General features: G+C 41.2%; 1 protein-coding gene across 4 annotated transcripts in view; it reads right to left on the bottom strand.

Annotated features, from left to right (window-relative positions):
- LOC131682921 (putative fatty acyl-CoA reductase CG5065) overlaps positions 1-23,602 on the bottom strand; it is an 833,091-nt gene that overhangs the window by 118,184 nt on the left and 691,305 nt on the right. For all 4 annotated transcript variants that reach the window (XM_058964735.1, XM_058964737.1, XM_058964736.1 and 1 more), the window contains one exon: positions 21,545-21,743. In XM_058964735.1, the coding sequence (XP_058820718.1) occupies positions 21,545-21,743 (199 nt within the window). The remainder of the gene's footprint in view (positions 1-21,544; positions 21,744-23,602) is intronic.

The raw sequence follows: 23,602 nt of genomic DNA, 5'->3' as shown, positions 1-23,602 counted from the left end.
AGTGCCTAAATGAAGGCAAGCTGGTGTTGCTGCCAAAGCCAGGGAAGCCACCTGGCGACCCGACCTATGTGCCTTCTGGATACACTCGGAAAACTCCTGGAAAGGATCATTCTTAACAGGTTAACGAAATTCACAGAAGGTGAGCGCGGACTGTCCAAGATGCAGTTCGGTTTCCGCAAAGGAGCATCGACAGTGGATGCAATTGGGATAGTGCTCGAGAGTGCTGAGAAGTCTTCTAAACAGAAGCGAAGAGGAGATCGATACTGCGCTGTGGTCACGATAGATGTGAAGAACGCGTTCAACAGTGCCAGCTGGGAAGCCATCACTGCAGCGCTGCATAGAATGAGGGTTCCCGACTATCTATGCCAGATCCTGAAGAGCTACTTTCAGAGCAGAGTGCTGCTGTACGAGATGAGCGAAGGACAGAAGTCATTGCGTGTCGCAGCGGGCATTCCTCAGGGCTCCATTCTCGGTCCAACCCTTTGGAACGGGATGTACGATGGGGTCTTAACACTGCAGCTGCCTAGGAAAGTGAAAATCGTAGGTTTCGCGGACGACGTGTCACTAACGGTGATGGGTGAGACACTTGAAGAAGTGGAGGTGTCGGTGATGGAAAAAAAGACGCGATCGAGAGATGGATGAACGGCGTCAAGCTGCAAATAGCTCACCACAAGACGGAGGTGTTGTTGGCCAGTAACTGCAGATCGGTTCAACGGATGCAGATCGACGTCGGAGGGCACATGATTGCATCGAAACGTGCATTGAAGCAATTGGGAGTTATAATCGACGACCGGTTGAGCATCAACAACCACGTTGATTACGCCTGTGAAAAGTCGGCGAAGGCAACGAACGCAATAGCGAGAATCATGCCAAACGTCGGCGGTCCGAGAAGCAGCACGAGACGTCTGCTATCTACTGTTTCGTCATCGATACTCCGATATGGGGTTCCTGCCTGGAGTGCTGCCCTGAAAACCAAGCGGAACCGTGAAAAGCTAAACAGGACATTCCGACTGATGGCCGTACGAGTCGCGAGTGCCTACAGAACAATATCGTCGGAGGCAGCATGCGTTATCGCCGGGATGATCCCCATCTGCATTACCCTGGCGGAGGACGTGGAATGCTACCAGCGGAGAAATGCACGTAACGCTAGGAGACTGGTTCAAGCGGACTCGTTGGCTAAATCGCAACAGGAGTGGGACAACGTGGAGAAAGGAAGGTGGACCCACCGACTCATCCCAAATGTATCGGCCTGGGTACATAGGAAGCATGGAGAGGTGAACTTCCATTTGACGCAGTTTTTGTCCGGGCACGGATGCTTCCGGAAGTACTTGCATCGGTTTGGACATGCTTCGTCACCCCTTTGCCCGGAGTGTGCGACTGTGCAGGAGACACCGGAACACGTGGTCTTCGAATGCCCTAGATTCGAAGAAGTTCGTAGGAGTATACCTGGTATGACAGTGGACAATATCGTCGAAGAGATGTGCCGTGACGAACATACCTGGGACGCTGTCAACAGACTGGTCTCGAGCATACTCTCCGAGCTGCAGAGGAAGTGGCGAAGAGACCAGCAAGAAGCCGCAAATCGGGTTTCGAGAGAAATTCCGCCGCCGGGGAACTCTCCAACTGTGTAGACTAGGTCCACCGCCGGGGATCAGTTGAGTAGTACGTGACGTAGCACCGAGTTGGGTCGTCGGGGCGCCTGGGAACAGGACGTCAAGCTTCACCAGAATCGCTGAACCGACCTCGACATCCTACCGGGTAGCTCGTGAGTAGGCTAGATCCACCGCCGGGGATTAGACCGAGTAGACCGCGTTGCAGAGCTAGCAGTGAGTCGTTGGGGCGCTGGTGAACCGGAAGCTACGCTCCAACCGGGATCGCCGGATAGACCTCAGCACCTACTATATGGCCCGTTGAGTAGGCTATATCCACCGCCGGGGACTAGATCGAGTAGATCGGGACGACGCGGAGAGCTAAATGGCTCACAAAACGAACATCGGAATCAGGAGAAATCTACCGCTCGGTTGCAGGAGAATAGGCTAGATCCATTGTTGGGGACTAGACTGAGTAGTTCGCGAACAAGTGAGGGCGGGAGCTGAATGGCTCATCGGGAAAGTAGAGCGAAATGGAACGAGAGGAACCCAAAGAGCTCAAGAAATTGTGGTGCTATAACAAAAGAAGAATCGGTATCGGGAGAGCCTCCTTCTCCGTCAGCGTAAGCTAGATCCACCGCCGGGGACTAGACTGAGTAGACCGCGACGAAATACCACCAATCGCAGGTCGTCGGGGCATCAGCGAACCGGACGCCCTGCTCCACCGGAATCGCCGAACTGACCTCGGCATCTGGTTGGTTGGCTCGGTTTCGGGAGAACTTCTCTCGCCGGAGTAGGCTAGGTCCATCGTCGGGGACTAGACCGAGTAGTTCGCGAACAAGTCTGGTGCTCAATGAGTAAACGGCGCTGAATGGTGCGAGAAGGGAGTTGCGGTGCTAACTGGCACAAGGGAGCCGAAGGGCTCGGTGAATTAGACAGTCTGAAGATTGACGCCCAGACTGTACTCGTAGGGGAGGAGTACTAAGCCTAGACTCACAGCCAGCTTTCCGACTGCTATGCGGAACTTGCCAGTCTGTGTGGATGGTAGAGAATTGGTGGGGTGTAGAGGAGTGGGGCTGTAACCCTGCGGAAGAAACGAACTAGTAAGTAGTTGAATTAGAGTGTGTGCTATGCACATAAAAACCCCTCCCCGAAGTAATGCCGTAAGGTAGTGCCGGGGAGGAATCAGGTTCTGGGCAAAAGCAGTGGTTTTTAGCGGGTCGGGTGATGGCAGCCCAAATCCGTTCCCTGAGACATTGGGGTTTTTGTACATTTTTTTACTGCTCTCTAAAAAAACACCCATACATACACACAGATATTTTGCGATCTCGGCGAACTAAGTCGAATGTTATATGAGACTCGGCCCTCCGGGCCTCGGTTAGAAATTCGGTTTTTGGAGCAATTGCATAACCTTTCTATATGAGAAAGGCAAAAGAATAATATTTAATTAGCTTAATCAGCATGAGTTCAATGCTATCATCATGTGATTATATTTTGAAATGTTGGTGGAATGGGTTTGAAAGTGGAGAGAATGGGGGGTTAGTAGAGTGGGAGTGGAGGATGAGTTAGAAATTCTTCATCTTATTTCGCTATACGGCGTGGATGAAGGAAATGCGGGCATGAGGGTGGCCCAAGGGGAAGGGAGTGATGAAGGAGGGAGGTGTAAGGGCAAGGCGGGGTGGAATGGGGAGGGGCGGCGACGCAATACTCAACTGCATATTTTGCCTTCCATTTGAGAAAATCGGTTCAGTCATCACCGAAGAGCCGATGTGACATTAATTGTGGAATATGCCCGGAATTCCGGACTTCCGGAAACGTCGATAGTGGACAATATATTCAAAGAATGTTTGATTGGCAATCAGTGATGTAGATCTGCGATTAGAAGTAATTTGGTGACCATTTCAATAGTTTTTAGCCTCTGAGGTATTACGATTGTACCGATTTATATGGGAATTTCCAGTGTACCCTTACTAACACCCCTGTAACTCCGGAAGAGTCAGAACCGAAATTCAGCAGCAGTCAATGGTATTACTGTATCTTTCATTTGAAATCAAGTTTGTAAAAATCGATAGAGAATTCGTTGGGGAATGGGTGTGATATTAGCTTAGAAACTTGGCGGGTTCCCCGGGGGCGTCATGAACCGTCATAGGTGGCCAATGTGGTCAAAGCTGCTTTAATTGATCATTAGTGATCCAGACCCGCAAACTAGAGTTACATCAAGTTTAATATGTTTTACATCATTTGAACATCATGGTGGTACCAGTTTATATGAGAATTTGCTGTGTGACCGCACTCTTCAACCCGTAACTCCGGAACCGGAAGACGGATCAACTAAAAATTCAATAGCAGCTTATGGGAGCGTTATACCTTTCAGATGAAATTTGTTTGCGAAAATCGGTTCAGCCATCTCTGAGAAAATTCTGTGAGTTTAAATGACACACACACACACATACACACACATACACACACAGACATTTGCCGATCTCGACGAACTGAATTGAATGGTGTATGACACTCGGCCCTCTGGGCCTCGGTTAAATTGTCGATTTTTACAGTGATTGCATAGCATTTCTTTATATGAGAAAGGCAAAAAGCATTTTTCCATATTCATCTCAAATTTTCAAGCAATATCATCAAATTTAAATTAGACTACGATGGAAAAATGTGGGTCTAGGCAAAGAGTTGAAAATATGGATTGTTTACCTTTTTATCTCCTAACGGTATTTCAGTCATTTTCAGGTCATGCAAGAACCATCCACAAACTTTTATAAATGACAGATATGGAATTTTTTCTGGGCTCATAATTCATTTTGCTTAATATTAAAGGTTATATACAAACGGGAAAAAATAGTTTGACGCAAAATTTAATAAAAAAAATTTTCGCCTGTGGTTGCCATTTTCGGAGCCTTCACCATATGAGGCTGACAAAATCGTGGGCTAATAAAAGCGGGTCTTCACTAAAATCTATCAATCGTACATTGTAATGGTACAACAACATGACAACAATGTTCCATAAATACCTTCTCGTCTCATTGCGACTGTACTTTCCGCAAAATAGATCTTTGTCACACACGTCCATAGCGAACTAGTCCGTTGTTCACATTGTTCTTTCAAATTGATATTCTTTTGGTGTTTCAAACAACTCGAATAATTGAAAATCATATTCGATTTTGTTTTGTTTGCTTTCGTCCATTTCTACACAGCCAGTTTGTAAAAGGAGCAAATGAGTTATTTTAACTCTTCAACCTTTTCCTAATACACTAGTTATAACATTATTTATTACTTGTATGGACTTGTCAGCTTTCAGAATGTCAGCTAATAATTTTTGCTGAATTATTACTATCAATGTTAAAAGTATTATTCGAACAGCATCATCTTGAATATAACCAAACATGCTTACCATGTTCTTGAAAAAATATTTACACAGCTAAACCGTTTGGCGAAGCTACAACCTGAACAAAGATTTCATGAACAGTACTACTTTCATTAGTTGATACCTCAAATCAATCGACCTATCAAATACGTCATTACGAAACAAATCTACTCTGCAATGCAGATATGAAATTAGTTTGGTTTGGAAATATAAATAATTTTTGGCTTTCTTATATACATATTAGGAAATCACTTCAAAAATCGACCTGCCACTTGAGTTCCAGAGAGCCAAGTGTCACTTACTATTCAATTCAAATCGTCGAGACCGCAAAATGTCTGTGGGTGCATGTGTGTATCAAATAAATCCGCTCAATTTTCTCAGAGGTGGCTGAACCGATTTGCACAAACTTAGCTTCAAATGAACGGTTCTAACGCTCCCACAAGCTGCTATTGTATTTTTTGTTGATCCTACTTCCGGTTCCGGAATTATGGGCTGAATACTGCAGCCACATAGCAAACTCCTATATAAACTTGCAACATGAAGATGTCCAAATGATGCAATACATATTGAAATGGATTTAACATTACTTGGATTAGTGGGCCTAGATCCCTAAAGACTAATCAAAGTAGTTTTGGCCATATTGGCCACCACTTAGGGGGGGTGGAGATAGCGTAGTTGGTAAATCGATTGCCTTGTACCCAGCTCACCTGGGTTCAATTCCCAACTCCGCACAAAGGGTTAGAGATTTCTCTAAGGAGATTTCTCCAACCCGACAAAGAGGCGAATGACCCTAACGTTAAAACATTTACAATCAAAACAAAAAAAATATTGACCACCTATGACGGTTCTTGATGCTCTCGGGTAACTATCGAAGTTCGTATGATAATATCACACCTATTTCTCAGCAAATTCTTAACTGATTTTTACAAACTTGCTTTCAAATGATAAATACAATACACCCATTGACTGCTATTGAATTTCATTCAGATCTGACTTTTGATTCCGGAGTTACTGCGGTTACACAGGAATTTCAACCATAAGGTATCGGGCATATTCCAGGATTAAAGTCACATCAGATTCGGTGATGACTGAATCCATTTTCACCAACTAGGCCTCTCTCACATCCTCTTTTACAGGTATAATCCCTTTCCCCTCCCACTGCATTCCAAAATATGTTATGCGAAGACAACATTTAATTCATGCCGATTTATCCACTTAAATATTATATTTTTTGTTCCAAGGACGTCATCGTCAACATGCTACTCATCAGGTTCGTGGCACTCGTGCCCTTGTAAATATGTGCAAAGTGTAGGGGAACTGGTGGTAAAATGAACACGTTAAGCAAAGTCATTATTGTCTAACTAATAAGCGATTGAGATACTACAATCACCTCATACGTTTCTTGTTAGACATGTTTTGTACATATTTGGTGAAAATATTTCGACATAAACACAAGTTTTCAAACATTATTCTTGATTTCAAAACATGTCCAAAAAAGAGACACGTTTATAGCGTGTGGGTAAAATGAACATGTGCTGGTGGTAAAATGAACACCTTCTAGTGACCTGCAAAATGTTCTGTATGTATGCAATGCTTAGCGTTGAAAAGCAATTTTTCGAGCAATGCTAATGTCCCCGCGGCTCATGATCATTGCATACACACAGGGCATTTTGTAGGCAAAAAAACTTGTCACGGAAAAATTAAATTTTCATGTAATACTAACCAATTTACAATTCTGTGACATGGAAACACATCTACAAACTTGGGGTTATCCATAGGTGTTTAAAATTTAAGGATCTGTTGGAGAACAGTGAAGATATAGCAACTTGAACTTAGCAATTAACTTTGAGGCTTGGTACTTGGAGCAGCAAGATGGTTCATATTACCCCCACTACAACCTTTTCATTTTACCCCCTAAGACATTTTATTTTCTAACAGCCGTTCCGATTGAACCGATTTGTCCTGATCCCTACTTATTGCTGTGAAATATCTGCAAGAGGTTCAACTACTGTCATGTAACACCATTTTCACAATAAAATTAAAATTTCATCACAAAAGACCTTATATTCTACATGCCGAATTTAACATCAGCGACAAACATGAATGCCGATTTTGGTTTTCATCATATTTATTTCACATTGGACAGCTTTTTATCAAAAGAAATTATTTCAATATTCTTTGAGTACTTGGCAGGTCACGTTTCTGTGAAGTTTGTTCTAAATTTAACTAACATTGACTTGATTTGGCTACCTGTTCATTTTACCCCCCTGTTCATTTTACTCACAAGTCCCCTAATAAGAATGTAATAGACATTTTCACAAATATGTTGAATTTATCTTGCTATTGGATAAATGATAAAGGCACAATTACACCATTAGGTGGATTAAAACAGGTTTTTTATCCTGAATGTGTCACGTTTTTCACCGATTGAAAAATAGTTCTTGATACTGCAAGTTTAGACTTTTTGTAGTGAAGAAATAAGTTGTTTAAAACTGTGAAGCTCTCTTGTGCGTGTGTGCAAAATAAGGAAAATCAGTCAGTTTAGTGAAAACGTCAGCATCGGTATCGGTTTGTTGCTGATTTGCAGTCAGAATCGTCACCCGGCTCCTCACCGATGCCTTTTTCGTCAACTACATCTCAAGTTTTTCATTGCTGTGGTGACCCAGCTAAGAGACATGTTTGGAGAGTAGTCTGTCGGTGGTGCCATCATCCAAATAAATCTGGTGAGATCAATCCGATTTATAATAATTATAATTATCCATTTTGTTGAATATATAAAATCACTCCAAACCTACATCCCATTTTCCTTCCCTACTAACAAAACCGAACATCCGTTTTACCTATGGAGATTGCGTTGGTTCCTCGTATCTTCTTAAGTAGGTATTCTACTAACATTTCCTCCCCTTTTGCGATAGTAAGGACATGGCCAGGTGTGCAGTGAACTATGCTGTCGTATAAAAAGATTTCACTGTATCAGCCACCCATGAGTGCGGTCGTTTTTGCTATGCTATGCTATGCTATATGGAATCAAGAACCCTCGTAGGTGGCCAATGCGGTCAAAGCGACATTGTTTAGTCATTATTGATCTAGGCTGACAAATCTTAATAATTTTGTATGCATTTTAACCCTCAAAAAGGCAAATTGAACTACATGAAGAATCGCTCATAAGACCCAATGGAATTTGTCGTTTTATCAGTGATTCCCGAAAACGCTTGAGCAGTTGTATTTCCATTTACAAGCCCATTGAAACTAGAGAACTGTAACTAGCCAGGCCTCTGTGACCCCTTGCATTTTTGAGGGGTCATGAGTTTTGCATCATTTTGATATTATGGTGGTACCAGTTAACATGGGAATTTGCTGCGTGGCCGCACTCTAGAACCCGGAAGTCCAATCAATAAAAAGTTCAATAGCAGCCAATGGGAAGGTTGTACCTTTCATTTCAGACAAAGTTTATGCAAACCGGTCCAGCGATCTATCTCGACGAACTGAGTCGCTCGGCCCTCCGATTTTAATTCGAGAATATACCCGAGACCCGGGACTTCCGGGATTATCGATAGTGGGCAATAACTTCAAAGAATCTTTAATTGACCATCGGTGATCTAGATCTGCTAATCGAAGTTATTTGATGTCCATTTCAGTAGATTTGAAACCTCTGAGGTATTATGATTGTAACGGTTTATATGAGAAATTCCTATGTAAACGCACTAATCAACCTATAACTCCGAAACCAATGGTCAGATCTGAATAAAATTCAATAGCAGTTAATGAGAGCGTCATTTCTTTAATTTGGAATCAAGTTTTTATAAATTGGCCAAGATTTCGCTGAGAAATATATGGGACATTAGCTTAGGAATTTGGCAAGTTCCTCGAGGGCATCAAGAACCGTCACAGGTGGCCAACGTAGTCGAAGCTACTTCAGGTCTAGTGATCTAGACCTGCAAATTCAAGTAATGTTGCAACCAACATTAACCATCTTCAATCCGTAACTCCGGAACTAAACTAAAAGATCAACAGCAGCTGATGTGAAGGTTGTACCTTTCATTTGAGACCAAGTTTGTACAAATCAGTTGAGCCATCTCTGATAAACAGAGCTGACATTATTTTCCCACATACACATATACACACAAACATACATACATACACACAGATATTTTCCGATCTCGACGAACTGAGTAGAATGGTGTAAGTAAATCGGCCCTCCGGACCTCGGGTAAAGGGTCAATGTTTGGAACGATTACATAACTATTCTATAAGAGAAAGGCAAACATAGATTTAGATAAGAAAAACCAGGACGAATCAATCGTTTTCCTCAAATTCCCATTACACCAGAATAGTCAGTTAAAAACCAAAATGTGTCCTGGGAAACAAAGATCTAGTTGCCCTATCCTAGAATGCAACCTTTTATGGTTTAACCGCAATGTAATTAAATAATGCATCAATATGCACTTTGTGACAACTGTGCAATAGTAATAACTTTAATCGAAGTGGTGGTAAAAAGATTCTTAGATCCCACACAAATGTTGACAACAAGGTAGACAATTCGGTTATATTATGTATGTTATGTTTTTCGGATTTTTTCGTTGTGGATTACTACACGTTTGACTTGTTTTTCATCACTGCATCGGTGTGGCTTGGAGTACAATCTCTTCTGGTAAATTAAATCGACAAATCTCCAAAAAACTGCACCGCATTTGCTTTGTGTCGAGAACGTACTGAAAAAAGCAATGGAGCCCGTTTGTTGTGCTTGTACTCGCAGTCTTGACAAGGAAGATGAAATAATTTGCAATGGCTTTTGCAAATCATCTTTCCACCTCAAAAGTGCTCATCAGTCAGCGGAAATTCGTGACGCTGTATCTGGATGTTCACAATTGGTTTGGATGTGCAAAGCTTGTACAAAAATGATGGCAAATACTTGTTTTCGTCAGGTTAGTTTATCGACGAACAACGCAATGCAGTCAATGGTTGAGGAGCAAAACAAGGTGCTGCACGAACTGAGGAATGAAGTTGCTCTCAACACCACGAAAATCAATACAATATTTCAGCGAACGCCCTTTCCCACCACACCATGTAGAACACAACTAAACCCAAATTCGCGCAAGAGACCACGGCTGTTAATCCCGGATGAACCACCGCACCGCGATAACATTTTTGAAGGTACAAAAGATATTGAACCGGACGACGCTATACCATTGGTCGCAGTTAAAAAGGATAAACAGTTTTGGCTGTACTTATCTGGTTTCGATCCTCACGCGACAGTGTATCATCTCGAAAAGCTGATCAGGAACAATTTATAAACAGGCACAGCTGTGGACGTCGTTAAACTTGTACCTAAAGGCAAAACTCACGATGAACTCTCGTTTGTATCGTTTAAAGCTGGCATTGACTTGCAGCTAAAAGATTTAGCACTATCCAAATCAACATGGCATGGCAGCCCTCGTCGAACACACGAAATATTTTTCGCTTCTTGCCAACACCAGCAGACACTAATTCACAATGAATCACTCGTCGCACGTACTAACTGTCACACAGAAAGTTCTACTGATACTCAAGAACTATCGGCTAATTTAGCCTGCATCTGCACACCTCCGTCAGCACATCGGTTTTCTGCTCCCAGCAGATGTGGTCCGAATCGTAAAAACAGTTACTGTCCATTGTCGCTTTATTATCAAAACATGCGCGGAATCCGCACTAAGACAAACAAACTACAAACTACAAACAAACGTTATTGCCTTTACTGAAACTTGGCTGAACAACGACGTTTCAAACTCTGAACTAGCTCTGAACTATACTATTTACCGATAGAAACCCCTGAACCAGCCAGCACAGACGAGGAGGGGGGGGTCCTGATAGCAGTAAAAAACGGCCTTCAGAGCTCTGCTATTTGTATTGCTGACTGTGATCAATTGGAGCAGATTATCGTTCGCATCTCATCACCAAACTTTGATATAATAATGTGCTGTATATATCTGCCGCCCAACAGTGAGCCCCTGTTGTACGAGCAACATGCAATATGTGTGAAAAAATTAATTGATCTTGCGGGTGATCGTGGTATGGTTTTAACTGTGGGGGTTAATATCTCCCTCAATTACGCTGGATGTTGGATGAAAATTTGAACTGTATGCTGCCGTTAAATGCTTCGTCTGAACAGGAAATATTCCTGGTTGAGTCGGTTTTGGCAAACGGAATGTCTCAGATAAACGATCTCGTAAATGTAAATGAGAGACTTCTTGATTTAGCGTTCATTAGTGACACTAATTGCGTTGAATTGTGTGAGCCACCGTTACCATTGCTGAAAATCGACCAACATCACCGACCTTTTATCTTATTATTCGAGCTTGACGTTGTGATGCAAATCGCTCCTGGTATTGTTGTTGATCAACTTGGTTTTAATTTTACCCGCTGTGATTTCGAGAGGCTCAACATATTGTTAGCCGATGTTCATTGGGAGGAATTTCTTGTTGGTTGTGACAAATATGTATAATAAAATGTATATTTCGTGATGTTGTTCCTGTGAAGCGACCTCGTCGTTCGCGTGGTAAAAAGCAGCCTTGGTGGAATAACGAGCTACAGAATCTACGGAACCGTCTTCGCAAGGTTAGGAAACGATACTTTCGCTGGAGAGATGATCGGCACAAAGCTGAGCTGCATGTCATTAAAAGCGAATATAGCTCTTTGCTTGCGCATTGCTTTCGTTGCTATATTCATCGCACGGAGGAGAACCTGAAGCAGGACCCCAATTCATTTTGGTCATTTGTAAGAAGCCGTAAGCAGTCGTCCGGAATCCCACAACATGTTAGTTACAACGCATCTACAGCCGAGTCTCCGCTTGAATCGGCAAATCTATTCTCATCCTTTTTTGAAAGTGTTCAAAGTAATAACCGACCACCTTTGTCTGAAGCATATTTGAATAGTCTACCGTTGTTCGATTTGAATATGTCGCTATTCAATTTCTCACCGCGTGATGTGGAACTGAAGTTGCAGTCTATAGATGGTTCTAAGTGTGCTGGTCCGGATGGCTTACGGCCTATCTTCTTCAAGAGCTGTGCTGAAACGCTGGCTGTTCCTGCGAGTATAATTTTCAACAGGTCATTGTCCGAAGGAATTTTCCCGAGTGTCTGGAAGACAGCTTCTATTACACCGATCCACAAGGCAGGTAGCATCCACGATGTTGAAAATAGACCTTTCTCGTCAAAAAATTTTATATGATAGGATGCTTCCTTTTTATTCCCCAATTCGTTACTGCCGATTGCCGCGATGATTTGGTACCTCTAACTATTGAAAAAATCAAAAATAGTGCAAGCTGCTCATTTAACCCCATATTCTGAATACCTATCTCGCCTTGTTTCCCCGTATTTTTACACCATTTGGATGAATTTCCTGTGGGGAATACTAAAAGGATGCCAGATCTGCATATATATTAGTAAATCTGCAGATTTTGCATTTTCACTGCAGATGTTTTGCAGATTACAAATATTTAGCAGAGCAAAGCCTATGCCAGCCAATTTATACACAAGCCTTCAACATTTTTGATCATTTAAAATATATACATACTACGTTTCTATGTCAAATTTATTGAAGATTTTTGTAGCAATCTGCAGACTTTTATATTTTCACTGCAGGCTATTGTTTAAATAGACCTGGCATCATTGATGCTGAAATGATTCATTCATATACCTGTCAAAAACATAGAGCATTGCATGAAAATGTATAACCTCAATTTTCTGACAGTTCAGTGTGCTTGTTTACCTAAGACTTGTTTACATGGACTTTTAAAATTTACATTACTTGAATACTTTCGATGCTCTTTGAAAGACTATCAACTCAAGAGGGATGAGGATTGGAACAATGGGAACCTGGTGCCACATTATGCAACCAATTCGAGTCGACCTTTTCACACAAGCTTGAATACAATAAACCTTTCGTTTCGAGATGAGTAATGTCACCCCTGGTTCATACATTGACCAATCGGCGCTGGATGCAAAACCCGGTGGCATATGCTGAATCGTAAGATCAAGCATTGGGCTATAAAACGATTGCTTTCTGGATGATGGATAAGGACTTGTACACATTTGTTTGTTTGCTCGTGGGTTAAGTCCTAACAAGATGATCCGATTTATTACTCATTTTTAGGTGGTGAAGTTTACCTGAACTTTAAAGGTAACGAATTCGGTCGATGATAAGTTGTTGAAATGATCGTTCAATACCCATACCGAAAAACGTTTCCATTGGTCAGAATGCCTACCAGCGTATGATAGCTGCAAACATGAGGACAACAAGGTTATCGCTTTCGAATGGAACAATTATTTATTATTCGTGTTCAAGTTCCATTACAGCAAAAGTTTCGTCGATTGACGATTATCGCATTGTCGTTGATTTAGCCGGCAAATGCAAAACAGTGCTCGGCACTGACAATAAGGAGTAAGAAGGATTTGATAGGAGTGATAAGAATGCAGAGCATTATACAATCTGGAGGGAGGAGAAATTATATGTAAATTTATATTATAGCCCGAGTTGCCATCATTTTTGCACCGCAATAAAGCTTTCTGCAACTGCTGTCTTGTTCAAATTGGCAGGAAATAACTAGGCAGCGAATGATAAATTGCATAGTCAATTTATTTACTTTTTCGGAAGGATAAGTAATTAGTATGTTGTGAATATATATATGTGTCGCTGGTGCCGTGTGTTATGGTGGTACCGGACGGAACCGTTGGTCAGCAGACCGTCCTTGTCGCACTGGTCATAGATGCGACGTTTTTTCTCATCTGATAGCACTTGACATGTTTCGGAGATCTGTCTTAACGCTCTCTACTTAGCGTAGGATACGCGAAACCGCTGCTAGCTTTCGTAAGAAAATTCCTAGCTGCTGCTACTCTATCAGTCTCTCTCTCGACTGAGGACTACAATTTCGGTCGACTAAATTGTGCTATGAAAATTGTACTTCCTGGAATTTCACCTAACGAGATCAATTCATTGTGAGGAATTTCGCTGCGTTCCAATATTGCTTGCCTCTGTAGGTGATGATGTGTGTGGATTCACTTCGGCAGCCAGGTCTTATGTTTTGGGTAATTTTGCTATCTTATTCTGCTGAATAAATCATCTGGCCAAAGCCTCTACCTTATACTATGGTCACTTTAAAAACGCATTGCTATTTAATCTTGTAGCTCTTGGCAAGTCAGTCCTGGCACTGTTCTCGACTAATCCTGGCACTATACCGCTGACGTCGCACTTATTACGGTGATCTAACTTGGCGAGAGCGGCAGTGGTTTCGTCGGAATTGTTCACTCGACAAGCAGGAAGTGCAAGGACTCTGATACTTATGCCTGAGCCCCTCGTTGAAACCTTCGTCCTGTCGGAGTGTTAGCTTTGTTCGATACCGGAGCGTATTGCTGAACCGAAGCAGTCTGCTACTTGCTCCTTCGAATCGGAATCGCTGAATATTCCCGTTAGCCGAATGTCCAACGTGGCCGAAGGCAAACCGATTGCACCAACCGTAGCTGAAATTTTGGCCTTTAATCCAAGTCCCTGCCATTGACATAGCGACAGACGAGTGCGGCGCAGGTTGGACCATCGGTTGACTCGGTGCCGGACAGGGCGAAACAGCTGCAACAGGAGCGGACTTAGTATGGGGTGTAAAGGTCATCAATTGCCATAGATCACCAAAATGCTCTGCGTGAACATTGTGAACAAAACAAATCAAACGAAATTGGCCGCAACAACGATAAAATAATCTAAATTCTACCCAAACATTTGAAAATGAGAAAAAGGCAAAAGAAGTTTTGGTCGAATTCATTATAATTCTATTTAAAAATTGAATACTGTTTTATTTAGTTTGATTGCGCATCTTGTTTACATCAGACACACCCCTTAATTCATTGAGTACGTATTTCACTGCCTTTATAATCCTTTTGGAATCAGTTACAATAATCCTTTATAATCATTTTATAATAAGTGTATTGCTAGTTAGGACTTTTATATCATCCGGGCTCTTTTATAATTTGTTATAAAATCATTATCAAAATTCTTCATAATCCATTGTTGCGTTATGTTTATGTACATTGCCAGATAGATAGTTTTTAAATGGGACGGAACGTGTGGATACGAAAAAACCTAATGTCAATTGTAGCCAGGGGGAGCTGTCAAATGCAGCCAAAGGCAACCGTCAAATGCAGTCAGGGGGAGTGTCAAATGTAGCCAGTCCATTTAAAATATGTGAGGAAGAAAGAGTGGCTATGCAAGACAAGAGATAAAATGAACAGAAAAAAGAAAAAGAAAACATCTATCCACAGGTTCTGTCCCAGAATTTTAATAGAGAACATCAAAATTCGATTTGTTTGCATTTGGCAGTAGGCCTTTTTCAAATGTTTAGCTGGAAATTCCTTGCTTCTTCAATGAATCATGTACAAGAAAAGTAAAAATGTTAAATTTAACGGAACAATGTATGATGCCGACATCAATTAAAAAATACAACTGAGCGACCTTGTTGGGAAAGTGTTAACATTTGGCAGCGAACCAAACCAAGTTTCTCATACTATGATCGAATCAACAAAAATTCCAAGATCATGTAAACAATCTCTTTGAACTGTCAAAAAAGTGAGGTTAAACATTACCATGCAACGTTCTCCACCGAGAGGTTCACTTTAGTTTGTTTACATATCCAATGAACATTGTACCGCGACTCACCACTTCATTTGCCGCGTTGCCAGGAAGCCAAGCAAAAATATACAAAACAGTGCTGCCCAAACACATATTTTGAGTCCCACCATTCTTGCAAAGGTGAAAAGTGCATTTTTCAAATTTAAAAAAATCATTAAAAAATCACGATAGCTCTAAAAAGTCTCATTTCAGCGGAAATATTCTTAAAAATGTGTAGTCTTTTGAATAAAAATAAGAAAAAAAGGGGGTTAGGTCGGACGAGAAAGGTCTATTATCGAGCCATTTCAATTTTGAGCTGTTTACCGAAAATTTTTGAAAGCCTCGTTCACGATTTGCTGTACCCGAAGGTTCACCATATCATTTCCGAGTGGCAGGATGGATTTGTGAAAAAACGTTCGACGAGTACTAATCTTATGGCGTACGTTTCGTCACTTAATAGCGCGCTTGGAAAGCGTCAGCAGGTTGATGCCGTTTATATTGATTTTGCAAAAGCGTTCGATAGGGTGCCTCATTTGTTAATCGTGGCCAAATTTGAGCGAATGGGACTTCCTGAGTGGTTGACACGGTGGATAATGTCATACTTCACCGAGCGTAGTGCATTTGTGCGCATAGATGAAACGAGATCATCTCCGTTTGTGATAGAGTCGGGTGTGCCTCAGGGAAGTCATTTGGGCCCGCTACTGTTTATTTTATTCGTAAACGATTTATTTAGTCTCCTAAAGCTACCAGTACACTGTTTGTAATAACGTCAAATATTTCACATCTTTCGTGAAATAAATTTGAACTGCTGTGTACTGGCTCTTCAAATATTTGATCAAACACAGTTTGCCAAATTTTTCATTCATGTTTGTCAAAGCGATTATTTGTCTATTTGTCAAACAGTATACTGACTAGTTTGTCAAAACTTCAAACAGCGTAACGCTGCAGTTTGTCAAACTTGTCGATGGAGAAGTTTGTCAAATTTGTTGATGGAGAAGTTTGACAAACGTGCTTTGCTCATTCAGGATAACAAAATACGCCGTACGCGAAACTGATTTGTTTTGACAGAATTTGTCAAAACGAAAAAAGTTAAGGTTTGAAATTCGGCTGATTGATTGATTGTTTTATTTACGTGATTTTAAATAATTCAATCGCCACGTTAAAAAAATTCAGCGCTATTTTGATATTGTTTGTATTTGTCTTTCCAGGAAAATCATGCCTCAAATAAATCGGAAAGTTATAAACTATTTGAATTCAATTGTTTGATACATGCTGAAATGTGAGCAAATGCCATTTCTTTTGAATCCATTCCGATAGTTCACCAAGAATCAACTGCTCTTGACAAGCATACAGCAGTTGAGTGTACTGCCAGTCTTGCGTGGTATTATTGTCGAATGTATCTAGTTGAATTCCACATCCTGGTCGGACCGTAGCCTATGTTGACTATTGTTAGTATTGTATTGAAGTATTGAATGAGCTCATGGAAGTCGAGATGATGAAGAGTCTGTCGATAGCGATTCCATCGAATCCATCAAACGGAACCTGCTTCTGGCGCTGGATATTTACGCTACTAATGTTGGTGCGCCAAATACTACCCAATAAACGCGTACACTATCCTCACCACTTCCCAAAAACATGCTCAGACCAAATTGCTCAAGTTGCCCGGTGTTGTGCTTGGTAGCTTTTACAATTTGGGAACGAGAAAGTTATTTTAGCTTCGGCAAATCGCCTCTCCTTCGCCCGTCTCCAGATCTCTCAAAACCTCTGTCGAACCGTTTGTGTTTGTTTTTGTTGCTCATGTGGTACACCCCGCTTTGCTGATGCTTGAATTTTTGGCTGCAGATTTTACATGAGTACATCTTTTCCTTCACGTCGGTATTAGAAGCGTTGCATTTGGCCACATAGGGTGATGAGCCTATTTTCACCATACTAAGCAAGGTGCCTCACTAATTCGGTAATCTTTTGCCTTACAATCAATGGAATGCGTAAAAATTGACATCAACCGCTTTGCTTCGTTGTTAAGAACCAATATAATAACACAAATGCGTTGAAAACAGTAAAATTCTCGTGTTTGAGCACAATGAAAACTCGAATCGAGTGCCCCTATTGTTGCGCTACCATTTGACTCAATGCGTTGAACAAAGATGGCAGACACTGCTCTAACCAACGGCTTCAAATGGGTAGGGTGATAATAGAAACATGGCGCAAATAGGCTCATCACCCTATGTGTTATACTTTTCGCGACAATCGAACAGTTTCCCGGTGGCATGCAACTTCTCGTGCAGCCGGAAACTTTTCGCCGATCGGTAGACCTTGCTACATACTCGACATTTGTGCTCGGGCAGCACGTCGACTTCGCGTCCTATTCCATTATCTGGTTGTGTTGGGTTCGCAGGTGCACCGTCAGATTGTAGGATTGAGTGAACCCTCGGTCGCAGTATTCGCATACGTACGGAGTTTTCCCGGGTGTGCAACCTGATGTGTATCTTCAGCGTTATCGATTGAGTGAATGTTTTCGAACAGTGGGGACACATTTGAAGGGCTTTTCACCTGTAACAGTTAACAGTATACAATTGGAATTTACAGAAAAGAAAATAAGTAAAACCTTAACCTACTCGTTTGCCATCGAATGTTCGTCGTCATCAGGTACTAGTCCGCAAACTCTTTATTACAATATGGACATCGGTTCCGAATGGGTAATGAACGATCCTTCTTTAGCGGCAAACCATCAGATCCCTTTTCTCCCTTCGAACTATTTTGTTTCATCTTGCGATCCGGTTCCATAAATCGATGAAAACGCTCTGCAAATTGCCCATCTCAACTTTTTCCTCTCCCAACTCCCTAATAACGTAAATCTTCCCATTCTCTCCCTTGATGCGCATTTCGGTTTTTGGTTCCAAAGGAAAATGTTTAATTCATCAGCATCTTCCACTGCGTTTTTGATATCTGATCGCTCATCGTCCGCGTCCTCGTGTACTAACTGTGGATCCACTTTGTAGTCAACTTCTCCCGCGCTAGGCCGAATCTGAAAGCAGCTTTCGGAAATAATTAGCTGTTGTATGAGGGTTCGGTGGCGTTTGTAACATGTAATGTAGTTAGATTGCACTAGCGAGGCAATGGAGAAATTTGGCATCGTCAGGGTGCACCTGATTTGTTCCTTTCGTTCTTCCGTAACGGCAAGCACGCGCCGAAAGAGTGCTTTTCATACGCCAGCGCAGAAACCACACCTGTCGGAGCTGTGGGAGCAGGGATACCAGGTATATTTTTCAAATGTCCACATTTCATGAAAAAATGTCTTCATTTGTCTTTACCGACTAAGATTCTGAATCGGTTTTAGCTTTTGAGGAAGAATTCTGCCAGAAATTGGTCAGACAACCGAAACAAATCTGTCTTCAAAATGAAAAACCCGTCTCACAACCTTTCAAATGTCTTCAACATGAAGACATGTCTTCACATATGGCATCGCTGTGTGGGAGGAATGTGGCCACTTAACTGTAAACGTGAGGAAGTACATAAATAAGTGAGCGAGAAATGCAACTAAAATCCATACCGTGTTCATCGCCGTTTTGTATGTCCAACAATACAAGAGGATTAAATATTGTTCAAATTCCCGTTCTAATCATTTTTTGTCCAATTGAAGTCTGCCTAAACTTTTTTGGGTTATAAAGAGCGACGCGAATTAACAAAACGACCGAGAGACTTAACCGACTAGATAGAGCGAAATGAAACACGAAGTTAATCGAAGTTAAAAGTTCATTTGAGAACGATTTTATTCACGCAGTTTCTCTGCTAATGCAAACACAATTTTGGCGCATTGATAGTTGACAAATGTAGTTATAATTCGAGGGGTGATCGGATGGAATTATTACCTAGCTATTATGGTAGACCTTGTGGCTGTAGAGTTCTAATTCCTTTCACACACACTAATTGGGGTTTTGATTTCCTCCAGCTGACATATATAAAACTCAGCCAATTTAAACGTTACAAATAGCTCGCCTGAAGTATTTATAATGGTGTTGAAATGCTCTGTGTCGCTGTAAAACTTATTCAGAAGACGTACTGTGTAGATATCGACGTTTGAAATACGCACACCAAGATCTCACAATTTTATACTACCGCCCTTCCCTTAAGCCCAGGAGTGGTTTATTTTCCTCCCAATCCAAACGTCAAAACTGCACAGTACCAATGCAGCTGGATAAGTCTATACCGGTTGGTCAGGTTCCATCATAAAAAAAATCCGACCGAAAAGCTATTTTCGATTTGTTTTCCTCCATCTGTGACTGGTGGAAGAAAACAAATCGTTGAACACACAAATGCAGTTACAGATTGCCAATTGTACTCTATAAAATGAAAACAAATGAAATGAAAATTTCAATCATATATGAACAGCATGCTTTGATCGAACAGCGCTTCCAAATTAATTTTTCTTCTACAATTCGACCTGTCAACACGAATGGTAGACAAATTTGATTGCGTGGTGAGTCATAAAATGATTACCCTTTTGTATGGGGCCTTGGCATATTTAATTTGTGTTTGATTACACTCTGCATAATCACGAACAAAGGAATGCGATATAGTTGCTTCAACCATTCATAAAAATAAAACAAATTTTTTGGAAAATCATTTGGCATCCCTGCGCTAACACAAATATTTCATGTGTTTGCACTCTTGAAAGTTCATGAAGTTCAAGCAGCACAAAAATTTTTTCGCATGGCGATTTGTTTGACGTATACGCCAGTTTGACTATATTTGACAAACAGTGTACTGATCCATCAAACTTGTTTTATTATGTTTGTCAAACAATATAAGGCGTAACGTCCGGTAACGCATCAATGCAAATATTTGATGAAAAAAGTTTGTTAAATAGTTGATCTCGTGTACTGGCCTTGTCAAATTTGTTTGTCAAACACGTTTATTTGATCAAATTTTGCTTCATCAAATATTTCACGTTATGACAAACAGTGTACTGGTAGCTAAAGTATATGTTTGCTGATGATCTGAAATTTTTCCGTGTAATTGCGTCGGCAGTCGATTGCTGTGCCATTCAAGCCGATATTGATGTGCTGCTAAATTGGTGTACTCATAACGGCATGGAAGTAAATGTGCAGAAGTGCAATGTGATATCGTTTTGTCGAAACAAGCCCATCATGCCATTTGATAATAGAATGGCAGAAAGCAGTATCAACCGAGTTAATACTATAAAGGACCTAGGCATTCTCCTCGATAACAAACTAAATTTCGCGCAGCACATTGCAATGACTACAGCTAAGGCCTATGCCGTGCTGGGGTTCATTAAACGAAACACGCAGCAATTCAGCGATATTTATTGCCTAAAAACGCTCTTTTGTGCACTCGTGCGTAGCATCCTGGAGTACAGCGTGCTTGTGTGGGCGCCTTATCATGCTGTGCAAATCAATCGCGTCGAACGAATTCAGCGTCACTTTGTTCGATACACTCTGCGACTACTGCCATGGAATGATCCTGTTCGACTACCGACGTATGAACAACGATGCAACCTTCTACGTTTACCGACGCTTGCAAGTCGGAGGATAATGCTGCAACGGCTCTTTGTGTTTGATCTTCTCGGAAACAATGTTGATAGCTTCGAGTTGCTGAGCCAGGTTCGCATCAACGTACCACCTAGACCTACCAGACGAACTGGTTTCTTTCGGACTCCTATGTATCGTACACTTTCTGCTCAGAACAATCCGTTCAATGTGGGCTGTCGTAATTTTAATGATGTAGCTAACCTGTATGATTTTAACATAACCAAGACTACTTTTAAACTTAGAATTAGTAATAATTAGGGAACTGTATGTACGAATACTTCGAAGACCAGTACAAATAAATAAATAAATAAATACCTTTCTATTGAGAAAGGCAAAAAGGTAAAAAAAATCAAAATAGTTCATCGTATCAACATCCATACAAATGTAATTTCTTTACTTACAAAACTTTCATTTGTCCAACGGTGTACGCAATGGTTATCAAACCATTTATAGCAATATCGACAGGAATCACCTCCGCGTTGTATTCACCATTACACAGCATTGATCGCATAACTCCTTTTCCTCCGGCTACCATGATGCCTACTGGACCATTTAGGTTATCAACCCATCCTTCCACCGGTTCCTTATTTGCCGGGCAAACTAGAAAAAAAATTAAATTTGAGAACATATAGCCATAAGATAGATAACTCTCATAATAGATTGGTACACGTGAAACGACATGATGGGTAACATTTTGAGATGGATACCCTTGGGGGAGATCTGCGTTGTGAGTCTGAAAGCTGATTTTACGGAAATGAAACTATCTAAGGTAAATGTGTATACATATTTTAAAAATTCTATTTCCTTTTCAATAAAAATGTTGTAAAATAGCGTAATATGTGTCAAACAGTGGAGCGGTTGCTAGGGTTTCCACCTCTGGGGAGTCTATGACCCGGAGATTTTCACTGGACTTTGGGGGGGGGGGGGGTCCGAAGGGTGGTGGATTTTGAGTAGAACTAGACGGAAATTGGCATCAAAACGTTTGCTCGGCACTTTAGAGCACTTTAATCGCTTTTTATTACTACTTTAGAGTAAAGTTGTAAATTTTTCTTATTTGAGAACGGTTTGGTCGGTTTAATCTGGTGTAGTATTTTACCTCCCCTACTAAATACCAAGAATATAAAAGCACCAGCTACTCTCGCTGTGCAGAATAAGTCGTACAAGCATTGCTCTCTTCCATAACTAACAGGAAAAGGAGAGCAAAGGAGACTGCGGCATCACATGGGAAGCACTATGTGGTGTCGGTTATTCATCACCAGAGGTCGGGGGTACAAAGAGGCAAAACTCACCCCCTAGCCAACAGTTAAGGGTCGTTGCAGGAGTAGCAACAACAAGGGAAAAACTCGTTTGATGTAGTAAGTTGGATTAGAACAAATCTGCCATACCTTGGTGCAGCTGGTAATAAGCTCCACTAACAGTGAAGTGATTTGAAAAAATTGCACCAAAATGGCTTTTTTACATCATTTTGAGTGACTAAGTGGGATGCTACATTTAAATTGTAGCATATAGCGAAACATTACTTTACTAAATTTGTAGTAAATTTGATGTTTTTCATATTTATTACTTTGTGAAAGAAATCAACAATGTTTGGTGAACTCATCTTCGCCACCTTGAAACGAGGTAAGTCGAGCAAAATAAATCTGAACCAGAGTAATATTTAACTTAGACTTGTTAAATATTTTGTAATGAATCAATTAATTCCAAAAAAATGAAATTATTCTTCTTCCACCAAACACGGAGAAATTGATGTAAAACCCGGAGGTCCGGAGTTCGCTCCCGAAAACCGGAGTCTCCGGGTCAAACCCGGAGGGGTGGCAACCCTAGCGGTTGCCTAAATGGCAGTAAGTTCGCAGCTCATAGTTGTAGCTCAAAACGATAGATAGATAACTCTCATAATAGATTGGTACACGTGAAACGACATGATGGGTAACATTTTGAGATGGATACCCTAGAGGGAGATCTGCGTTGTGAGTCTGAAAGCTGATTTTTCGGAAATGAAGCTATCTAAGGTAAATTTGCATACATATTTTAAAAATTCTATTTCCTTTTCAATAAAAATGTTGTAAAATTGCGTAATATGTGTCAAACAGTGGAGAGGTTGCCTAAATGGCAGTAAGCTCGCAGCTCATAATTGTAGCTCAAAACGAAAAAAAACCAAAATATTATTCAATTTACATTAGTTTATTTCATATATTTTGAACTGTGAAAAACTGTCAAGAAACCTACAAAAGGCCAGCGGGCCATCCGCAGAAAATTTCGAGCATCCTGCTACTCGTAGAGCAAGAATCACATCAGAAAATGAAAGAGAAAAAATTTCACGCTCATTTGTCACATCGTGCAAAAACTAAAAAAAGGATCGCAACTGTGTAGTACTACGATATGAAAGTAAATATTGAGCGGCCCCTCGAATTACTGGTCCGCTCAGCATAGGTAAAGACTGTCAGAAGAGTGGTTGAGCA

The sequence above is a fragment of the Topomyia yanbarensis genome, chromosome 2 (assembly GCF_030247195.1).
Source record: "Topomyia yanbarensis strain Yona2022 chromosome 2, ASM3024719v1, whole genome shotgun sequence".
NCBI lineage: Eukaryota > Metazoa > Arthropoda > Insecta > Diptera > Culicidae > Topomyia > Topomyia yanbarensis.
Note: the sequence above shows the minus strand (reverse complement) of the source record. Positions and strands in the feature narration are given on the sequence as shown.